Source organism: Sturnus vulgaris, chromosome 1, assembly GCF_052056855.1.
Source record: "Sturnus vulgaris isolate bStuVul1 chromosome 1, bStuVul1.hap1, whole genome shotgun sequence".
Lineage (NCBI taxonomy): Eukaryota > Metazoa > Chordata > Aves > Passeriformes > Sturnidae > Sturnus > Sturnus vulgaris.
This window is the reverse complement of record NC_142243.1, coordinates 47,428,806-47,444,268: the sequence shown is the minus strand read 5'-3', so window position 1 is coordinate 47,444,268 and position 15,463 is coordinate 47,428,806. Positions and strand designations below refer to the sequence as shown.

Below are 15,463 nucleotides of genomic sequence, written 5' to 3'. Positions count from 1 at the left end.
ACGTACTTTCCTCTAGCTGGTATGGCTTAATTATACTTTATTCTGCTGTAATTGCTCAGATGGAAGGGTAATTTCTGGCTTTGGGGAACACCCTAAAGGTTTCTGTCCATAACAGAGCTTATTCCTTTCTGGAGTAACAAGGAAGGGTACTTACTCCTACATGCATGATAATTTTGTGGGAGCCTGATCACACTGTGCAATGTGAGTCTTTTGTTTGTTCACAACCAGAAAGTCCAGTTAGTTTCCGTAAACCAGTAAGAGCTGTGACAGATAGGATTATGCTACAGAACAGTGTTGGAAATTGTCTCTTTGGCAGACAGAAACTGTTTGGAAGATTTTCTTGGTGCCTATACCCCCCCTTTCTTCCCTCCGCTCAAAGTAGATGAGTTTCCCATTCACTTGGACGAGAATCAGAATCCAAGAGATGAAAAGCCAAAGGATGCAACATTTCTCCCATCTGGGAATGTGCAGAAAAGGAATATTCTCTGAGTTACTTTTTCATTTTTTCCAATTACCTGCTCTCTTTGAAGGATGCTTAACCAACTTGTTATGTGATTTCTTAACTTGGCGCATTGTCTGCTCTACTCCATTAAAAAAATCCTTCTGGATTTATGTACATCACACACTGAGTTCCCCTTATAGGAGCTCTCATCAAATGCTTTGCATGACTTTTCAAGGCATCCTTGAGATTTAAAGGCACCCTCAAGAACTGCCGAACTTCTCTTCCCTAAAGATTTAATGCCAAAGTGCTACAGAAAAAGTGCAGCAAAGTGGCTTTGTGCAAAAGATAGCACAGAAACAATAACAAAATGCTCATGCAATAGAGGAATAGATAAGTAACACCAGCCCCATGAAACTCTACTCTTTTGTCTTTCTAACACACAAATTTGGATAAGGATTCCACACATCCCAAACACATCCATAGCTGCCAGTGCAGAGTGCAAGGACTGCTGCTGTGTGGCATCCAGGGCTACAGCTGGTGAGGAATTTAGCAACAAAACAAGTTTTCACTGGAAAATGCCAATTCATCAGAACTGAAATTCTTCAGGGAAACATATTGTATTCAATGAACTTCCAACATAGCACTGGCAAGGCTCCAGGCTGGTTTCCTTCCAGCTCGCCTGGTGGGCTGCCTGGAAGCCTGAATGATCAGGGTATGAAACTCCAGGACTGCCCTGCCATACACATTGCCCTGTAGCCAGGGACCACAAGAATTCCTGAAGCTTTGGGCTTCCCTGTTTTATCTAAGCCTCAATTCCCAGCTCTCCAAAAGGAAAACAAAAATCCATGGGAATGCTGGCTGAGCTGTAAGCATCAGACCCTGCATTTCCCAGCCCAATTTTACTTTGAATTATACTTCTAGTGCAGCAGTTTTGCTTATTTTTCATTACCTCCCCCCTCTCTTTTTTCACCCTGCACTGGGAAAGCATATATTTTTAAAAATCCATATTTCCTTCTGAAACAGAAATTTCTCCAGTTTTTTCCCCTGGCACTCAGAACTTCCTGTGGAACAAAATGTTTGCCTTTAAACCAGCTCTACTCAGCACATTCTTCCTCTCTACAGACTCTCTATTGCTTGTCCTCTCCTAGCAAAATGGACCCAGGTCATTCTGCTCTTTCTCAGGCATTATGTGCTAAGGAAAGGCCCATCATGCTGTATTCAGCAAGAGAAACCTGGCTCTGCTCTGTTAAGGGGAGGAATTATTTAGGCTATAATTTGCAGTTATTACACACTGTTTGGTATGTTGTCATGTGCCATGTTTGCACCTCCTCTGCCAACACATGGACAAGGATGTGTGTAATCATTTATTAGGCTTGCACCAGAAACAAATGGAATAGCAGCAGGATTAGCTGTCATTCATCTTCAGTTGAAAACCTTTCCTTGGCCTGTGGTTGGCTAATGAAATCCACATCGCCTGAATTCATGGTGTTCAGCTGGCTACAAAGAAAAACCCCCAAGATGCTTCTAATTAGAAACTGTGGGCAACGGTCAACTTGTGTGCATTTTACAGCCACAAAAATCTGCATTGCCACTTTGAGGAATAAGCTCAGAGCCGGGATCCACATTATGCAGACTCACTTTTCCAGAGGAGAGGTGTCTAAATTCTCAGCTCAACAGTGGGTGCTAGTGTGCCCCTTGAAAAAAAATTATGCTAGATAATGAGTATGGCTATGCGTCACACCTGTGACCATATCACTCCATAAGAAAGACTGGTTTCACTGCTTTCACCTGGCATTGAATTGAGTTAACAGTAAAGAGCATTCTCACTGAAACAGTACTTTACTGTGTAAGTGAAATCTCTCAGGACTACAGTAGTACCTAACACATGCTAAAATTTGTGTAGAAAGCACAAATAAGATGGCACTGAACAGTAAATTAGGCCTTGCTTTTCAAACCAGTGCCTCCATTTTACTGGATTGTTCCAGTGAAATATTTCCATAATTCTACAACTTAAACTCATTCCAACTATCTATAGCTATGAATTTATATAATTGATCACCTTAACAGATATGTTGCTGGAACTTTGAAAAACATTAATTTTATGTTTAAGAACTGATATCCTCTCTGGTCTTATCTGTAAGACAAATAATACCGTGTATTGAGTTTGTATGGCAAGATTTTGGAAGCAGAGAGCTACAGGGGTGGCTTCTGTGAGAAGCTGCCAGAAACTTCCCCCATGTCCAATGGAGCCAATTGCAGCTGGCTCCAAGATGGACCAATTCCAGCTGGCTCCAAGATGGGCTTGGCCTTGGCAACAGTGGTGGCACCTCGGGGATAACATATTTAAGAAAGGGGAGAAAAGCCCTTTGCAACTGCTGTCAGAAAGAGGAGGGAGAGTGTAAGATAAACAGTTCTGCAGTCAGTGGAGAAGAAGGAAGAGGAGGTACTGGAGCAGATATTCCCCTTCAGCTCAGAGTGCAGATCATGGTGAGGCAAGGCTGCTCCCCTGTAGCCCATGGAAGTCCATGCTGGAGCAGAGTTCTACCTGGAGCCCTGGAGTAGATGCATGCCTCCAGGAGACCGTGATCCTGTGGGAAGCCCATCCTGGAGCCATGAAGAGAGAAGGCCACCCTAGACCATATTTGCTAGCTGGACTTGTGACCTCATGGAGCATCCATGTTGGAGACTGCTCCTGAAGTGCTGTGCCCTGTGGAAAGGACCTGCATTTTTGAAGTTCGTGAAGAAATGTAGCCCATGGAAGGGACTCACATTGGAGAACTTTGCAGAGAACTGTCTCCTGCGGAAGGTAGCCCATGCTGGAGCAAGGAATGAGTGTGAGGAGTCCTCCTCCTGAGGAGGAAGAACTGATAGATAAAAAATGTGATGGACTGACTGCAAATCCCATTCCCAATCCCCCTTACACCCCTCGGGGCAGGAGGTAGAGAGAATCCGGAGTCAAGTTAAGCTTGTGAAGAAGGGGATTTGGAGTATGGAGGGTTTTAAAAGATTTTATTTCATTTCTCATGTGGACACACACATTTAGAGAGCTAGGGAATTACAGCTTGGAAATTCTTTTCAGGCCTGGATTTTTCCTGACTCTCAGGTCCATTCCCAGGCTGACAAGCTGACTACAGCTTCAGTTAGGGAGGAAGGTGATAATATGGTGAAAAACAGAGTGGAATTCATAATAAAGATTAACACCTGGTGTCTTTCCCGTGGGATACATCCTGAGGTACTGTCCCAAGGATGTTTTTCCCAATTGTCCAATGAACTACTGTCCTGTCCTAGCTGCAAGTAACATGCTTTAAATACAGGTTGTCCATACAATAAAGTTGGCCTTTTTTCCCCAAAAGAGGTCCGTGTGTGTTGCTGTCTTTTCTCTCTCTTTGCAGCGCAGTAACCACATTCTCATTATCCTACCCTAATATTATTGGCCATAAATTAATCTAATTTCCCCAAGCTGAGTCTATTTTTTCCCATGATGGTAATTGCTTCTTATCTTGAACCGCAAGTCTTCCACTATATTTTCTCTTCTCTGTCCAGGTGAGGAGGGGAGTGATACAGTGGTTTTGGTGGGCATGTTTGGTTGATGTCCAGCCAGGGTCAACCCACCATACTCTCCATAAGCCACTTTTAAGTTACGGGAAGTGAAAGCCATAGCTCATTTGTCTATTTGGGCAGCTAATTGTCAGCCAAAGAATGAAACACAGTTTAGCAATATTCTGCAGACTTCAAACTCATAGTTGGGATTTCTGTCTGCTTGTGGGCTGCAGGAATTTTGAAAGCATTGTGGGTTTCTCTGGTCTCTAAAACATTATCATGATATTTATTACTGCTATCATGCTTTCTTACTAAATACTGTTCATGTTGAACTTCAGAAGTTCTTCAGAGAGAAGGAAGATACACACATAAACACATACACAGATACACACATACACTTGTCCTACCTGCTTTAGTTGTCACTTTCAGCAAATAACCATCCAAATCGACCTGAAATTGTGGTGTCTCGCAAGGCAGTGAAATTCGGGTTCCATTCCACTTCACTGTGAGGTGCTGCTGGAGGCTAATTGTACTTCTGCCCAACACAAGCTCCACTGACTTTGTCCAGGAGAAAGAACGAGTCCGACGGGCATCATTTTTTACCAGCACCTGAAAGGGTGAGGCAGAGGAGGAGCAGTCTTTCGTCAAAACGTACTGACATGTTCCCTGAAAGTTAAATGTCCGTCCATCAAAAGTGTTGTAGTGAGGATCTCCAAATACAGTGCAAACTCCAGGCTCTGCAGGTGAGTGAGAAACAAAAGCACCATATCAGGATCAATCAAAGTTGGAAAAAAACAGTTGATAAGAATTTAGAGATGCTGCTCTCACCTAATCTATCTGCTCCACAGGGTAGATTTTGACTGGCGCCCACTGGGATTAAATATATCTTTGAAAAACAATAGCTTCATTGCTTTAGAATTCTTTCCCAAAGTGGCTGGTAATCAAAGGCCAGTTCATCCCTGGGGCAGCGTAGGAAGGCTAACCTGTAGCTTTGTCCTTTAAAAAGTACAGTTTAGGTTATTACAATGCCTGTGAACTTTTTCAAATTTCAGTGACTCCCTGAAATTAAAAACCATCAGATCACTTTAGAAGGAGCTCGTTCAGTTCACATTTTACACATATACACTTATAAATACTGTACATTTATAAACCAGGTGTGTTTACATATTTTTTCCTCAAAATACCTGTAGAACCAGCATCTTTATTCAGTGTTACAAGCTATTATATATGTTGTTTATACACAACTGACTCGTAGTAGTCATTGATGTCATGCTGCTGACTAAAAGTCAGTAGTACGTGACTAACATGATGCAATGACTGCCAAAGAGCATGGTGTCTCTACCAATCATTTGTGCAATTACAAATGGATGGAGATCTCTTATGGATGTTTGAAGCCATACGCTGGTCAGAGAAGTCACAACCCAAAGACAGAGCATTGCTATATTCATAGCAATGATGCTGAGTTACCCTGCAGCTACCCAGCAACTGATTGAATTGCCTCACAACCAAAGACAGCAGCAAACACATTTGCCTTGCAGCCTTCTGGTATAACAATAGGTTCTAACCACATTGCTGCTGTTCCTGGAAGAATGAGTCTCAAGGCAGAGAAATGCACAATGCTCTTACCAGCTGTACACCCATGGGCTAAGGCTGCTTTTGAAAGATGATGTCTGTTTAACTAACAATAGCTTGCCTGAAAAACCAGCTTTAAGAAAGCCAAATTCAAATCCACACAAAAGAAGGAAACATGAATGTTATGGAAAAGGGGAAAAGAATACAGTTCTAACTACACAATACACCTTTCCCAATAGTGTTTTTATGAAAACAAGGAAATTGTCAACAACAACAAAAAATCAGCCAAACATCAGTGAAGATTCTAGAGGAAAGATCTGATTTTTCTCTGTTTCTAAATGCCAAGAAGGTGCACTTTACACGTTTTTAACCAACCTATTGGGAGGAGGAGGATAATTCTTCATCTAAGCAAGTGACTAAGAGGCATGACGTGAGAGGAACAAACATAGAGATGTGCAAGTAAAATTGATAGTATTAATGGGATCCAAAGGAAATATTTATTTTTAATTTCTAATGTGTTATGCAGAGCAATATTGTTTTATGTCATGTTACATCATGTCACGTCATACGTCAATTTGAAGCCATGCAGTTAAAAATGTATTTTGGACTGGATAACTGAAGGTCTGATCCAAATTTTGCTGTTTTCTTTAATACCAAGGAAATGGAGGAGGGAAAATCCATCTAAAAACAGTTTGAATAATTGATTCTCTGTTATCAATGTGTAAAATATTCTTGAAACGTTTGCTAAAATTGTGGGGTTTAAAAATAAATTCACATCCTGCAAGAGTGTGTGTGATAACTTAGGCACTGCCAGTAAGGAAAACTGGTTGGCCTAGAAATAAACCTTAAATACCAGGTGTAACAAGACTGCAAAAGACCGTCAATATGAAAATAATTCCTGCCATTTTTAGCTTTTGGGTTGTTATTTATTTCCTTTTGGGAGAGTTTCTATCACATTATATTTTATGGTTTGCTTCTTTTTCTTTTCTTTTTCCTTTTTTTTTTTTCTTCTTTTATTTTTTTTCTTTTTTCTTTTCCTTTTCCCTTCTGAAACAAACCAGTCTTTTTACTTGGCAATTTTTTGAAATCTATTGGAAGCACTGATCTCTAGTTAGGATTGTGTGTGACTTGCTTCTCTGTTGCAGAATAATAGATGAAGAGATGCTGCTGCATCACCAAAGTTATGTTCCCCAACCCTGGAGTATGAATTTTGCTAGCTTATGATAACAAGGCGTAGGGTCACAGGTGTAGATTTTTCCCTTTTTTCTCTACAGTAAATTGTTCCCAGCTTATTGCCAACATTCTATGTGTCAGCTGTCTAAGTCAGAGCTAGAGAAGGGCGATTCTATACAATATTTCCCCCTGAGATCTCCCACACTCCAACTACTTTCAGATCAGGGACTTATCTGAGCTAGACATGGTTTCTTTTAATTTAGTAACCTTTGATAGAAATATTTTCTGTGAACTTTCCCAGTCCAAAAATATTTTTAGTGTCTACAACATCCTTGGGCAAAGGAAAGGAAGAATCATTGTCTCTTCCTCATTTTGAACTTGGCATTCATGATCTTTGGTGTCTTCTTTTGCTCATCTAGACATGCACATGAATGCAAATTTACCCATTCCCTCTCTATCCTTGAAAAACACAGATTTTTCAAAATAGGGCCCCAGAGCTATGTTCAGGAGGCTATGATTTTCAAAACACCTCAGGCACTCAACTCTGATTAAACATTATTGAGAGTTGGATGCAAACACCTCTTTTGGAAAACCTGCACGTTGCTCTCAAATCAATATTCAGACCTTCTGGCATTCATAAAAGCATTTGGAAGCTTAGCAGTTTTCACATTTGTTTTTTAAGCAATTAAATACGGGCTTCACACTTTTACATTTGACTGAAATATTAAACTACATGTGTGATTAATGCAGTTTGCTCAGCTCTCACCTAAGGCTCTACAGCTTACTTGCAAACTAATAATAGTATTTAGGTGCTAAAAGTGAGTACTATAGAACTGTTGGCATGTTTTCCTTGAATTTTTAAATCATGCTCCCAATTCAAATGAAATAGTGACTTTCATTAGAAAAGGTGGTGTTTTTGAAAACATATGTAGCTGTAAAAAAAGGAAGCTAAAAAAGCAACAGCATGGAAAAGAACACATTAGCATTTCCTAAATTTCAACATACTCTCATAAAGAAAAAAAAATCACAACCTGTTTGGCCAATGCAGAGGGATAAAAGTCTGAATGACCAGTCATTTCTAGTAAGTAATACACTGAGTACAGGTAAGAACCACTTATTAAACTAAGTGGTTGCCAAAAAGTACCTTTCTGCCTTCCATCCAGTGCCTCCATTCCCCCAGACAGTATTTAGCCTTTTTAGAAAGGCAAAATACATATACTGCATGGTGGAGGCCAGACAGACAGTCAGCACACACATCCTGATCAGCCGAGAGCACAAGCATATTGGCTGGGCAATTAGCACACTTGTAGCTCCAGACCAGCCACAGGATATATTGTCTCTAGCTGGGTTTATTATTTGTTGGGATATAAAGGAAATGGGACACAAATCCATAGGAAACCAGGCTCTGTTAGCTCTGGTGCTCAAGGAATAGCTTGTTTTGTTTTTTCAGGATATCAGAGCAGTCAACTGAAGTCCAAGATGTCCAGATGTCTGGCCACACTCTGCTGGGCTTGTAGGTAGTTTAGGATGACCAAGAAAAATATACTTTAAATTATAACTAAAATTGGTTTGGACACTTTCTAAGTAAGTAGAGAGAGGAAAAAACCCACAAATTTACCAGTGAAGGCTGTTATGGTTGCAGATCTATAATTCAAAAATATCTCAGCTTTTTAAAAATAAAATGAAACTTTGGATGTAATTAGCCCATATGCTGAATTAAGCCCAAAATCAAACAGAACACATTATTAACTTCAAAAAATTAGCTATAGAACACGCATAATAGAATTTCATTAGGCTTTCTGTAAAAAATGCTTAGCCATAGAGGACTTTCCTCATAACTGCTGCATACTGCAGCTTGCTAGAATACACATTACAAGGTGTGGTGTCAAAAATTCCACAGAAGTCTTTATGGTCTATTTCAAAAATAAAATAACTATTCCAATTTGTCCAAATACATGTTTATACAGTAGACTTTCACAGATGAAATGGAAGATAAAATGAACAGTATTCCAATATGAATAAGCAATTGCAGTCTTTCTGTTGCTGTATTTCTTCATGGAAAGGAAAGAACAGAAAAAACAGGGACATATGTGGTCCTTTAGATCCACTTCCTTCTCTCACGGGTACCCGCAATGCATAAACTCACTTTGTTTCTTTTTCTGTTCTTTGAAAGTCAGTGCTTTTTTCAGTAATTCTATAAAAACACATAAAAAGATTGCAGGAGCAATTGGAAGTACCAACCTCTTACTCCTAAGGTGGTTCCAAATGTCCTTGAATTTGGTTTAGCTCTGTTGATCATTTTGTCAATTAAAAAAGCTGTGAAATTATTTGTGGTAAATGAAATTTTCTGTCCCAAAAGCAGCCTTTACTGCAAGATTAATCATGTGTACTGTACACGTAAACCTAGATTACTGCAGTCCACTTTGAAATAATTTCATCCACAAAATCTCACAACGACTGGTGTAAGGTTGTGCTAGGACTATTATTAATGATTCAAGTATATCTACGTGATTTTAGTAACAAGTTTTCATCCTGTGTACTATAATTTCAGCAAGGCCTATGAATTCTTCTTTGTCAAGAACAAAGATCTTACTTCCACTGCACGTTCCTATCTTTGTCTGAAGTTGAGAGCAGTCTGTCAACGTTATTTGAACTCAAATTTAGTTTTTTCTTATTTTTAATATGAAAATTACCTTGGTCTAACATAGGATTGCTAATTTATGGAATCGACGTCAGTGGTGATTTTTCTAAATCAAGCCCAAAAGAGTACATTTCATTACATTTTTTACAGCAGCATAAACTAAACTGTTGAATTTTCCACTGTGTTTAATTAGTGATAACTGTACGCCAGCCATGGAGCTTAAAAAGCAACATGCCAAAACTAACTGTATTTAACTTCAGCAACAATAGACAAAAGAGACTCTCCAGCCCTTTAGGAGACAAGGTACTTTTTCTCTTTGCAACAAACTGCTTTGAAAATAATAATTTGGGTTTTTTTTTTTTCAGTTTAAAGTGTATCCTTTCATAACTTGACTGGTTTTGACCCACTTCATAGAAATTGGCTGCATTTAAACTGTACTCAAAGCTCTCCCGTGTACAGTATGTTCTTGTACCTCTCTATGTTGTTTTTACTTTGGAAAATTAATATCTGATGGAATGCCAGAAATGTTTGGTGTGTTAATATGTGGAGACAGGATCAGGATCAACATGAGTGAGTGGGTGAGGGAAGGGGCTGTGTGTACATCTTATCAGAAACTGGCTGAATTAGCAGTTTCCAATTACTGTCGTATGATAGTCGTGATGAGATTTACAGCACTTCTCCTGCAAAGGTGGAATTAAATCTTTGCAAATGGCAAATGTGAAAATACCAATTTTAAAACAGCTAGTGGTAGCTACCACTGTTGTATGACACTGGTATTTAAGCTCCTTGATTACATTCTCTGTAAAAGCCAAGAATGCCTTGTTAATCATAAAAGTTTGGAATCAAGTCTTCTCCAAGTACTAAATGGGTCCATAGTGAGATAACTGTAAAAAAAAAACAACCCAAACCAAACCTAAAAAACAAACAAAACAAACAAACAAAAAAAAAACCACAAAAAAAAACCCCACAAAAAAACACCAACAAAAAACTCTGCTTCATGTGCAACAGTGGAGCAAGAGACTGTGAGACAGGACAACGAGCCTCTTAGGCTGAAGCACAAGCAGTGCAATGCAGGTAGGGCCCTTAAGAATCTTGATCCCTTCCCATAAGGGAACAAGGTTGTTTATCCTTTGAGGAAAACTAATAGCAGGCTGTCAGTACATAGAAAGAAGTCACTGGGAAGACGGAGCCAGCCTCTTTACAGATCTGCATGGCAGGAGGACAAGCAATAATGATCTAGCCTTAATTTCACATGTTTGTAGTCATGATTATTCCCTTATATCATCAAGAAGTTTTGATATTTTAGGTAACCTGGCTCCTAGATGAGTTATTTTAACTCTGAAGAACTGTAACTTTTTGTCTCCTTCTCTCATGAAACAATTATCACAAGTCATCACTCTCTGGCAGCATTTTTGAAGGAGTCACTGTACTGTCCTCTTTCAAACCTCTTAATCTCCTGTGCTTTGAGGGAATGGCTGGCCCCACTCTTTTCCTCCCCTCTCACGTTACAGAAAAACAAAGGAGGAACACATAAGAAAGGTTAAATGAGACTGAAACATAAAAAAAGGCAAGATAGAGATTGATAAATTAATGACACTAATGGTATGTCATATCTGAGCAAAGGTCTATGCAAATTTCTTCTCCCTTGAAACTGAGCTTGCATGAAATCAACTGCTAGTCAGTTGAATTCTTTCATTTCTTTCTCTGCTTAATATTATTCCAAGTGTTTCTGAGGTTGACCTTTGTATTTACCCTCATTTTGATAATAAAGACTTGGAAGCTAGTTTTATTTTATCCCAAGATACAAGTTTCAAAATAATTGAGCCGCAGGGTGAAAAAATTTGGGATTTGTGCAATTCAAGAGAACCCAGGACTGAGTTGAACAGCAACATCATTTGATTTTAGACAAAATAAGAGGAACACTTTCTTCTTTCAAAAGCCTTCATATAGGTTATATAACTCCATTTTAGCAGTCTGTCCCTATTTGGTAAAATATTTAAATATGTACTGAAGGAAATACATAATGGTATCTTGTTAACTTCTGGTCTCCCTGTTGAGTTAAATAGAACAAGCCTAAAGATAAGTATTTATGTAAGTCCTTTGCTGACTAGGAGGGTGATATTGCAATTTAATGGTTATTCCTCAAGGGAGGAGTAAAGAGATACGAATGTAAGGGTTGAACTAAACATCACAAACAAAGACAAATAGTTTTCTATTCTGCTTTCTACTGCTGCCCCAGACTGTGTCTCAAATTTCTGCACACCTTTTTTTAACTCTCACAAATCATCTGCAAAGGTGTGATTATATATGCATATAGCTGAACTGTTAGTTACAAGTCTCAAAGGTACCCAACTCCTAAAAGTTATAACTATTCATTTTCTTGTTTTATTGCCTACAAATTTCACAGACCAACTACATCTTTCAAAATGCAGCACCTCAGATGTGACAAAAATAGCATCATTTTGAAAAATAAAACAATATATCCAGGCATTTTATTTTAAAATTACAGATTTATAGGAGGAAGAATCCACAGCTAAAAATAATCACTTGTCCTTTAGCTGCTCTAAAAAGAAGGCAGAAAAGCAAGCATATGCCTATATATTTATTTTTTCAGAAAGAATAAAAAATAATTTAAAGAAGGAAAAGAAAGAACTTACTTTCAGTGCAAATTGGACAGCATCCTTTTCTGTTCAGGATTTTACCCTAATTGGGAGAAAGACAGGCTGTTTTAATGAAGGAGTTCTTGGAGCAATGACTGTGTCATGTTGTCAGACTGGATAAGACTTTGAAAGTAACTCAAGTTGTGTCTGAGCTCAGCGCCAGGGTTACAACTTCAAATATCAGGCGCTAAAAACAGACAGAAATACTCAAGCTTACTGGTGGTCTTACAAGAAATGCAATACTAAAAGGGTTCTCTCTTACCACTTTACAGAGAGTGAGAGAGAATTTTGGACTTGCACAGACAGCTAAAGCAGTCACAAGGTTAACAAGACTACTACGTTTTCCCCTGACTCACTGAAAGACATACCACTCCGAATTGAAACGAGGGAGGGGGGGAGGCAGCCAGGAAGGCAGGCAGGCAGACAGGAAGGAAGGAAGGAAGGAAGGAAGCAGGGAAGCACGGAAGGAAGGATTCCAGGAAGGAAGGATTCCAGGAAGGAAGGAAGGAAGGAAGGAAGGAAGGAAGGAAGGAAGGAAGGAAGGAAGGAAGGAAGGAAGGAAGGAAGGAAGGAAGGAAGGAAGGAAGGAAGGAAGGAAGGAAGGAAGGAAGGAAGGAAGGAAGGAAGGAAGGAAGGAAGGAAGGAAGGAAGGAAGGAAGGATAGATTTAAGGAAGGAAGGATTCCAGGAACGAAGGAAGGAAGGATTCCAGGAAGGAAGGAAGGAAGGATTCCAGGAAGGAAGGATTCCAGGAAGGAAGGATTCCAGGAAGGAAGGAAGAAAGGATTCCAGGATTTCTGGAAGGAAGGATTCCAGGAAGGATTCCAGGAAGGAAGGATTCCAGGAAGGAAGGAAGGAAGTATTTCAAAAAGGAAGGAAGGAAGGATGCCAGGAAGGAAGGATTCCAGGAATGAAGGTTTCCAGGAAGGAAGGAATGAAGGATTCTAGGAAGGAAGGATGGATTCCAGGAAGGAAGGAAGGATTCCAGGAAGGAAGGAAGGAAGGATTCCAGGAAGGAAGTATTCCAGGAAGGAAGGAAGGATTCCAGAAAGGAAGGATTTCAGGAAGGAAGGATTCCAGGAAGGAAGGATTCAAGGAAGGATTCCAGGAAGGATTCCAGGATGGATTCCAGGAAGGAAGGAAGGATTCCAGGAAGGAAGGCAGGAATCCACGAAGGAAGGAATCCAGGAAGGTTTCCTGAAAGGAAGATTCATGGAAGGAAGCAAGGAAGGAAGGAAGGAAGGAAGGAAGGATTCCAGGAAGGAAGGAAGGAAGGATTACAGAAAGGAAGGATTCCAGGAAGGAAGGAAGGAAGGAAGGAAGGAAGGATTCCAGGAAGTCAGGAAGGAAGGAAGGATTCCAGGAAGGAAGAATTCCAGGAAGGAAGGATTCCAAGAAGGAAGGAAGGATTCCAGGACGGAAGGAAGGATTCCAGCAAGGAAGTAAGGAAGGATTCCAAGCAGGAAGGATTCCACGAACGAAGGAAGGAAGGATTCCAGGAACGAAGGAAGGAAGGATTCCAGGAAGGAAGGACGGATTCCAGGAAGGAAGGAAGGACGTCAGGAAGGAAGGAAGGATGGATTCCAGGAAGGATTACAGGAAGGCTTCCAGGAAGGAAGGCTTCCAGGAAGGAAGGATTCCAGGAAGGAAGGATTCCAGGAAGGATTCCAGGGAGGATTCCAAGAAGGATTCCCGGAAGGAAGTATTCCAGGAATGAAGGAAGGAAGAAAGGAAAGAAAGATTGCAGGAAGGAAGGAAGGATTCCAGGAAGTATGGAATGATTCCAGGAAGGATGGAAAGATTCCAGGAAGGAAGGATTCCAGGAAGGATTCCAGGAAGGAAGGATTCCAGGAAGGAAGGATTCCAGGAAGGAAGGAAGGAAGGAAGGATTCCAAGAAGGATGGATTCCAGGAACGAAGGATTCCAGAAAGGATGGATTCCAGGAAGGAAGGATTCCAGGAAGGAAGGAAGGAAGGATTCCAGGAAGGAAGGATTCCAGGATGTAACGAAGGATTCCAAGAAGGAAGGAATCAAGGAAGGAAGGAAGGATTCAAGGAAGGATTCAAGGAAGGATTCCAGGAAGGATTCCAGGAAGGATTTCAGGAAGGGTTCCAGGAAGGAAGGAAGGAAAGAAGGATAGATTCCAGGAGGGAAAAATTCCAGGAAGGAAGGAAGGAAGGAAGGAAGGAAGGAAGGAAGGAAGGAAGGAAGGAAGGAAGGAAGGAAGGAAGGAAGGAAGGAAGGAAGGAAGGAAGGAAGGAAGGAAGGAAGGAAGGAAGGAAGGAAGGAAGGAAGGAAGGAAGGAAGGAAGGAAGGAAGGAAGGAAGGAAGGAAGGAAGGAAGGAAGGAAGGATTCCAGGAAGGAAGGATTCCAGGAAGGAAAGATTCCATGAAGGAAGGATTCCAGCAAGGAAGAATTCCAGGAAGGAAGGATTCCAAGAAGGAAGGAAGGATTCCAGGACGGAAGGAAGGATTCCAGCAAGGAAGTAAGGAAGGATTCCAGGAAGGAAGGAAGGAAGGATTCCAGGAAGGAAGGAAGGATTCCAGGAAGGAAGGACGGATTCCAGGGAGGAAGGAAGGACGTCAGGAAGGAAGGAAGGATGGATTCCAGGAAGGATTACAGGAAGGCTTCCAGGAAGGAAGGCTTCCAGGAAGGAAGGATTCCAGGAAGGAAGGATTCCAGGAAGGATTCCAGGGAGGATTCCAGGAAGGATTCCCGGAAGGAAGTATTCCAGGAATGAAGGAAGGAAGAAAGGAAAGAAAGATTGCAGGAAGGAAGGAAGGATTCCAGGAAGTATGGAATGATTCCAGGAAGGATGGAAAGATTCCAGGAAGGAAGGATTCCAGGAAGGATTCCAGGAAGGAAGGATTCCAGGAAGGAAGGATTCCAGGAAGGAAGGAAGGAAGGAAGGATTCCAAGAAGGATGGATTCCAGGAACGAAGGATTCCAGAAAGGATGGATTCCAGGAAGGAAGGATTCCAGGAAGGAAGGAAGGAAGGATTCCAGGAAGGAAGGATTCCAGGATGTAACGAAGGATTCCAAGAAGGAAGGAATCAAGGAAGGAAGGAAGGATTCAAGGAAGGATTCAAGGAAGGATTCCAGGAAGGATTCCAGGAAGGATTTCAGGAAGGGTTCCAGGAAGGAAGGAAGGAAAGAAGGATAGATTCCAGGAGGGAAAAATTCCAGGAAGGAAGGAAGGAAGGAAGGAAGGAAGGAAGGAAGGAAGGAAGGAAGGAAGGAAGGAAGGAAGGAAGGAAGGAAGGAAGGAAGGAAGGAAGGAAGGAAGGAAGGAAGGAAGGAAGGAAGGAAGGAAGGAAGGAAGGAAGGAAGGAAGGAAGGAAGGAAGGAAGAATTCCAGGAAGGAAGGATTCCAGGAAGGATGGATTCCAGGAAGGATGGATTCCAGGAAGGAAAGATTCCATGAAGGAAGGATTC

The 15,463-nt window shown here is 40.9% G+C and overlaps 1 protein-coding gene across 4 annotated transcripts in view; it reads right to left on the bottom strand.

Annotated features, from left to right (window-relative positions):
- Positions 1-15,463, bottom strand: part of BMPER (BMP binding endothelial regulator) — a 313,199-nt gene that overhangs the window by 92,499 nt on the left and 205,237 nt on the right. For 3 of the 4 annotated variants that reach the window (XM_088166083.1, XM_088166076.1, XM_088166093.1), the window contains 2 exons: positions 12,026-12,071; positions 4,390-4,719 (listed from right to left, as the gene is read on the bottom strand). In XM_088166083.1, coding sequence (XP_088022209.1) covers positions 4,390-4,719; positions 12,026-12,071 — 376 coding nt within the window. The remainder of the gene's footprint in view (positions 1-4,389; positions 4,720-12,025; positions 12,072-15,463) is intronic. The other variant, XM_088166078.1, reaches the window with a different exon arrangement.